General features: G+C 39.5%; 1 protein-coding gene across 2 annotated transcripts; it reads left to right on the top strand.

Moving 5' to 3' along the window:
- The first annotated feature begins 2710 nt into the window (after nt 1-2710).
- Nucleotides 2711-4937, top strand: RD3L (RD3 like). Of its 2 annotated transcripts, XM_007176228.1 has the most exons (4): nt 2711-2886; nt 3044-3150; nt 3535-3840; nt 4230-4937. In XM_007176228.1, the coding sequence occupies exons 3-4, from the start codon at nt 3542-3544 to the stop codon at nt 4525-4527; spliced, it is 597 nt and encodes a 198-aa protein (XP_007176290.1). In that variant the 5' UTR covers nt 2711-2886; nt 3044-3150; nt 3535-3541; the 3' UTR covers nt 4528-4937. The 2 variants fall into 2 exon arrangements, with proteins under 2 accessions (XP_007176290.1, XP_007176289.1); XM_007176227.1 differs by having other exon boundaries at nt 2711-3150.
- Nucleotides 4938-7450: the final 2513 nt, after the last annotated feature.

Genomic DNA, 7450 nt, shown 5'->3' with positions numbered 1-7450 from the left:
ATGTCTTCCACACAAAATAGCCTAATGAGGTTGCAATTCATTAGAAATAATTCATGTATTCAACTTACTAAAATGTGTGACGAATAAAATCCAACATTAATCTGGTTATACTCCCAACAAACAGGAAGGATTAATGCAAAGGTACTTCCTTACCTTGATCTACAAATATTTCTGTTCTCTATCTACACGGTAGTAGGGGAACTACTGTAATCAGAGAATGACATTTGAGCTCTATTTCAATCTAACAATCTCAGGAAATAGGACAGAAAAAATAAAATGTATAATAATACAAGTAGCACACACTAAGTACTAGGAAAATTGGCTTACGCGAGGAAGATCAAAGGAAAATGCACTGAATGTGAGCCAAGGTGTAAGAAAAGTTCTGTGAAGGTCAGACTTGAGTCTCAATAGCCAGCTAGGCGCCAATAGGTCAAGCTGAGGAGGGAGCTGGCCGCATGAAGCGCTTTGTGTGGCTTCCTCGTTGGTCTTTAAACCTCTGCTCAAAGGACAGCCCCTACCCAGAAATGCCTTCCCTGACCTCCACAGTGAACTGGGGAGGCCTCGAGTGTATCATGACCACTGCACTGGGTGATTTGGGTCCTCGGGTTCATCTTCCCACTAGAAGACGGGCTCCATGAGGGCAGAGAATAGGTCTGTCTGGTCCACTGCTGCATCCCCAGTCCCTAACCTGCATCTAGGACATGGCACAGTCAAAAGTATCTGCTGAGCTACTGAGAGCTGCAAATAAGTGGAGGACAGAACAGAACCTAGTCATAAAGGACTATTAGTTTAACAGTAAAGAGAAATAAAACCAGAGTTCAAAGAAACAGGACACGGCGGCCAAGGGAAAAATGTTTTTCCCTCAGACAGAAGAAAAAATTAGTTGGTATTGAAACTGAGCCCTGAAAAAAAGTTACAGTATAGGGACTTCCCTGGTGGCACAGTAGTTAAAAATCCACCTGCCAGTGCAGGGGACACAGGTTCGATCCTTGGTCCGGGAAGATCTCACATGCCGCAGAGCAACTAAGCCCGTACGCCACAACTACTGAGCCCGTGTGCCACAACTACTGAGACTGCGCTGTAGAGCCCACGAGCCACAACTAATGAGCCCGCACACCACAACTACTGAGCCCGCGCACCACAACTACTGAGCCCGCACGCCACAACTACTGAGCCCGCACGCCACAACTGAAGCCCATGCGCCACAATTGCTGAAGCCCACGTGCCCTAGAGCCTGCATGCTGCAACTACTGAAGCCCGCAAGCCTAGAGCCCATGCTCCACAACAAGAGAAGCCACCGCAATGAGAAGCCCGCGCACCGCAATGAGGAGTAGGCCCCGCTCGCCGCAACTAGAGAAAGCCCTCGTGCAGCAACGAAGACCCAACACAGGCAAAAATAAATAAATACGAGAATTACAGTACAGGTACGTGGAAAAGAAAAACAAGCATTTCAGAAGAGAGAGTCAGTGTGACCAAAGCTGAAGTGCCGGAGGGAGCACAGCCTGCATGGGGCAGTCAGGCTTGGCTGACGCAACAGACAGACTCAGGAAGAGCAAGAAAGCAAGCCAGGGAAGAAGGGATAGGCAAGGCTGCAGAGGGCCTGGAACAGAAAGTCGGTTTATGCTCCATATCCAATACATTTCTGATATTTTTGTTACCATTTCAGAGGCAAAAAATTTAAAAATTAAAGCAATGACAAGGAGGTTATTCAAAGGGAGAAGCAGCATGACTCATCATAACTGTAGTAGAAAATCAGGTAGGACAGTTCTGTCATGATAAACTTTACTCCCTTCCCTTTCACAGTACTACACACAATGTAATATGAAAACCTTCTAGTTACAGATGATGAATCCTGACATCTGGGTTTTTCTAACATATAAGTAACAGGAGCTGGAGGCTGACCACACACATCACTCTTGATCACGCATGACATGCAGGTCTGATGTAAACGAGGTCTATTCTTCACAGTTCATTTGAAGGAAAAGGCAACAGAAGAAACAAATATTATAACAGGAAAAGCCACTACACAGTCATTTAACACAGAACTAGAGAGTAAAGAACCTGTCCATGCTTAAACCAAAGACACACACCTCTCTGGAATAGAAAATTAGCACAATAAAGACCAATTACACTTCGGTACTCGCCCAAACTGTGAGTATAAGTTTCACTTTCAGCTCCAAAAGAAAACACGAAAATGATTTTCTATAACGAACTATAAGATTTTGTTGTGAACTTGATATGTTCTCATGTCTCTATTTTTTTTCTGACCTTAATCTATTATTGCCTTATCACCATGTTTTTAGAGATTATAAAGTATATTTTAAAGTTATCTACGTAAGTGTATATACTGTCCTCTAGCATTACAACTTGTTTAAATATACAAATTTAAATACTATTTAGAAAGAAAAACAAAATGTGTACAGAACATAACATTTACTAAATATTTCACACATGACTGATATCAGCATTCTTTGCCTACTTTGCTCGATTGTAACGAGGTTTCTCAGAATGTATATTGTGCAAATAGTCAAGTCTGATCTACTTTTCCTGCTTTCATTAGAGGGGACAGTGACCTGGCTTCTAAACGGCCTCAAAGTTAAGCTGAAGAATAAAAGCAACATGGTTATTTTTAGAGCTCTAGAGGCATAAAAATACAGCACTAAACTGTGACCTGCAGCTATGCACAGCAAAGCATCACATCATGCGACAGTCTTCACTTTAGCTGGCAGCACATCTGTGGTGCTTCAGACGACCTTTCTTCATTTCTTTATCAAAGACATGTCTAAATGCATTTAGGACAAGAATCTGTAGCTGCCGGCATCTTTTTCAAATACACTGAGCTACATTGAAAAGGCAAACCATTATATAATTTGTAAAGATTAAATAGTAAGTTATTTTTGTCATTTCTTCTAGCTTACTTACAAGGTGAATTAATGAGCATTCTCTCCAAATGAAGACATCACAACCTCATTCCTAACATAGAAGGTTAGTTATTTCAAATACAGTTTCAGTGGGTAAAGGAGGAGGCTCATTCTTTCACCAGGGGACACATCCAGGAGGAGGAGATATGCCTGAGTGAAGCACAGCTTCAGCACCAATTCCAAGAAACTCTTTGGCAACATCACCACGTCGGACCCATCAACTTCACAGGTAATCTTTAAACCTTTTCTGTACAAAACATAAGTCAAAAGTATGTTTGCAGATAGCACTTTCCTATATGTTAATATTTTAAAGCCTCCTAAGAACTTTTAATAGCAAGTGTTAGTGGTATTTTCAGAAAATGTTCAGTCTGTAGATTATCTGACTGCATTTCGTTTCTCCTTAGCTACATAACAGTATTTTCAAAGCCTGGTTTTTGGCACTGACCTAGTTAGAAATTAAGACTTTAATCCATTCTAATCTTGTTTTGACCTGTATATCTAACCAGTGAAAAATTCATGCACTTTTCTGGCAAAGTTACTGTAAAGAAACAAATATTTGCTCATCAGAACCATAATATTTTATGCAAATAAACAAGTGAGAATATTTCCATAGGCTAAAAATGCCACTTTTTGGCTGGATGAAATGGCCAAAATACAATTCCTACAAATCCACACACTACCCTGACTCAGAAGTAGTGACAAAGACTCTGCTTCGGGAATTAAAATGGCATCTAAAGGAACGAGAGAGATTAATACAAGAGATCGAAAATGAGCAAAAAGTGAAAAAAACAGGTGTGGATTACAATTGGTTGAGAAACTATCAGAATCCCCACGCAACCATCCCAGCTACTGAACAAAGACAACTTGAAGTTCTTTGCTCACAGGTTCAACCTTGTCAAACTGGAGCTATTCTCAGCAGGTAAAAATACTACGTTCTCTTCTTGTGATATTTGCTATCAAGTCTAAGCTCCTCATATCTTTAGACTGGAAATCGTATTGTATCATATAAATTTTTTAATCATGTGTATCAACTACCCAGCAACCAAAATCCCTAAGGATGGGCCGGACCCAAAAAAAAACTGTTGATATCTCACTGGCTAGGAAATGTTTTAAAGTCTCTTTTGAAATTTCTTTACTAGAAGTATAATTTTAAAGCAATGTGCAGTTTACTCAAAAGGTGGGTAACTACTATATGGTTACATTACCTAAGCTGAATTTTGGAGACAAAGGGCTATGACAAAAGAGATTTTCTAAAAAAAAAAAAAAGAGATTTTCTGAATTGAATACTGATAACTGCTTTGCCTCTAGATTTCGAGAAGTTCTGGCAGAAAATGATGTACTGCCATGGGAAATTGTCTACATCTTCAAGCAAGTTCTGAAGGACTTCTTAAGTAGTACTGACAAAGGCAGTCAGCAAGAGGGCCTGGAAGAGTCACAGAGCACAGCCTGTCCTGTTCGCTCCGTGATCCCAGGAGAAAGCTCCAAGAGTCCAGACAAGGATGAAATACCCACTATTTCAAGTTACGTAGACAAAAACACAAAGAACAGGTTCCCAACATTCTCACATAGGATATGGAACCTACCATATTATTACCCATCAAGTTAAATTACTTGTAACCAGAGGAGTTTTTGACAGTCTTAGTATCAGAACCCTTAATATTAAGAAAAAGAGAAAGTGATGTGACTTAATGCTACTCTTTGTTGCAAGATCAGAAGTTAAAATTCCTGTGGATGTAGCCTATGTTTTAAATAGTGTTCCTTTTTTAACCACTCTAAAAATGTCATGTTTTCATTGAACAGTATGCTTTTAACTAAAATGTTTCCTAAATATTTTCAAAAAATGTTTGAAGTATTTTCTTATACCTCAAACACATCCCAACAGGAACTAAGGCATTTTATTTTGAAATATGAAATATGAAATTTGTATGAAAGTACCAAGTATGAAATTCGATAAATTAACTTTGACATTAACTTTGTTTTTATTCTAAAAGGAAACTATGTATAGAATAAAATAAATGATTGATGTGAATCTTATCTTTACAATATAACACTGAATCAGTCATTCTCTGTGGGGGAGGGGGAAGACGGCAGTGAGGGAAAAAATAATGCGCAGCTTGAAAACAAAGCAGTGCTTCATCCCAACACTGAGATTCGTTTTTAATCTTAACCAGCATTAAGGGAAAGTATTAAAAAAACAGCTCTATATTACATGAGCAAAAAAGAAATGGACTAGTTTAACAACATTAGTAACAGCTACTCAGAGAAAAACAGTCAATGCCAATCTATAATTTAAACCAATACTATGTTCATTTAAAATAGCAAAATATTTAAATATAAAATTCAACCTCTCAGAATTTCATTAAAGTAGGGAACTATTCATTAGTCAGATTTATTTCTATGATTAAGTGCCAGAATCTATACCATTCTTAAAAGTAAATCCAAGGAACCTAATGTTCATAACTTTATATTTGGAGATTTATTCGAGTGAGGTTTTTTCCATTAAAAAGAAAAAAAAAAAATCAAGGTAGGAGCTAAATACACACTCCAAAGAAAATACACACTCTGACTATGCGTTTTTCCCTACTCTTGGCTAACTTCAACACCATTCTGAATTGGTCTCAGTTTGGTCTTAAATCCTAACCATGTCATAAATGGTGTCAACCTACCCAGGGTCTTAATAAGACAAGGTAAATGGAAACAAACTCAAAGTGGATTTAAAACAAAGACACCTCTCACTCCTGTTCCCTTTTGGTTCATTTTTCAGGACATAACTATCTATGGCTTCTTCAATCACTATAAGAATTTGTAGAGTGAAAACTATTTGTGGGAGAGAGAAATGTTCCCCAGAGGGCATAACTGCTCATCGTGCAGTGAACGTATGAAGCAGCAAACAAGAGTTTCAGTATTATTACCTTAATGATGGGAACAGAATTTTTTAATTAATTTCTACTGGTGTATAGTTGATTTAAAAGGTTGTGTCAGTTTCTGCTGTACAGCAAAGTGAATCAGTTAATACATACACATATGTCCACTCTTTTTTAGATTCTTTTCCCATATAGGTCATTACAGAGTACTGAGTAGAGTTCCCTGTGCTGTACAGTAGGTCCTCATAGAATTTCTGTTTTAAACAGAACCTGGAGTTTGTCTGTGAAATCCAGTACTAGAGCCGGGAGCCTCACCACGCATACCAGGAGATACACGCCATGAAGAGGCCCAGAACATTTTCCTCCCTCCAAGGCACACCAAACAGCCACTGAACAAAAGAAATGACTGAGCCCGTGGCACTTTCAAGAAAGGGCCATCCTCCCTGTTCAGACAGGAAGAAAATAAGTTTCAAAAAATAACTCCTATCAAAAAGCTTACAGTGGGCTTCCCTGGTGGCGCAGTGGTTGAGAATCTGCCTGCCAATGCAGGGGACACGGGTTCGAGCCCTGGTCTGGGAAGATCCCACATGCCGCGGAGCAACTAGGCCCGAGAGCCACAACTACTGAGCCTGTGCGTCTGGAGCCTGTGCTCCGCACCAAGAGAGGCTGCGATAATGCGAGGCCCACGCACCGCGATGAAGAGTGGCCCCCACTTGCCGCAACTAGAGAAAGCCCTCGCACAGAAAACGAAGACCCAACACAGCCATAAAATTAATTAATTAATTAATTAATTAAAAAAAAAAAGCTTACAGTGACTGAAGAAGCTGTAGACATTAGGTCATCCCACTAGGCCAGGATGAAGACGAACCCCACACCACTCTAAGTCACCCACGATGCAGTGAGTCAACTGTACAACCAGACTTTTAAAGGGACTGGAAAAATACAAAAGGGACTTTGGTATTCTGAGTTTCTACCTCTCACATTTGTTTTTGGCAATAACCTAATAACCATGCTTCCTATGTCAGTATTGGTGTATATAACTGAAATCTATAGTTGTTTCTAAAAAATTGACAAATCAGGTAGAAATTATAACACAAATAACTTCCTGAGTGTTAACAGATCCACACTTTTATACACTGGGCTATTTATAGTACCTAAAATTGGCAAAAGAATGAGAGTTAAAAATATAAGGGGGGGTGCAGATGTTGAAGAGGACTACAAGGAAAGCTTCAGGTATGTTTTACAAAGATAAAGTATTGGCACAGTAGCTAAAAGTTTTAGGTAGGGAATAGTAAGGAATAAATACACCAACCCACGTAAAAGGATTCTGATAACCTGATATATAGTAAGCTCTGAAAAGGTGGTATTATTAACCAGCCGAATCCATTTAATAACATGAAAGTCATTCTTCTACATGCCAGGCACCGTGCTAAGCACTGTATGTATGTACATCTCATTTAATCCTAGACTTGAAAGGAGGTGACGTTATTCCCATCTGACAGATGAGCAAACAGCCTCACACCTGTTCGATGCCTTTGCCCAGTATCACAAGAGATACTGAATGGCAGGGCTAGGATTCACATCAGCCTGTCAGGCCCCTACACCACCTCCAGCCCCAACTTACGTCTGAGCTCCAAATGCATACAGGCAATTGCCTACCTGACA

This window comes from Balaenoptera acutorostrata, chromosome 3 (genome assembly GCF_949987535.1).
Source record: "Balaenoptera acutorostrata chromosome 3, mBalAcu1.1, whole genome shotgun sequence".
Taxonomy (NCBI): domain Eukaryota; kingdom Metazoa; phylum Chordata; class Mammalia; order Artiodactyla; family Balaenopteridae; genus Balaenoptera; species Balaenoptera acutorostrata.
Note: the sequence above shows the minus strand (reverse complement) of the source record. Positions and strands in the feature narration are given on the sequence as shown.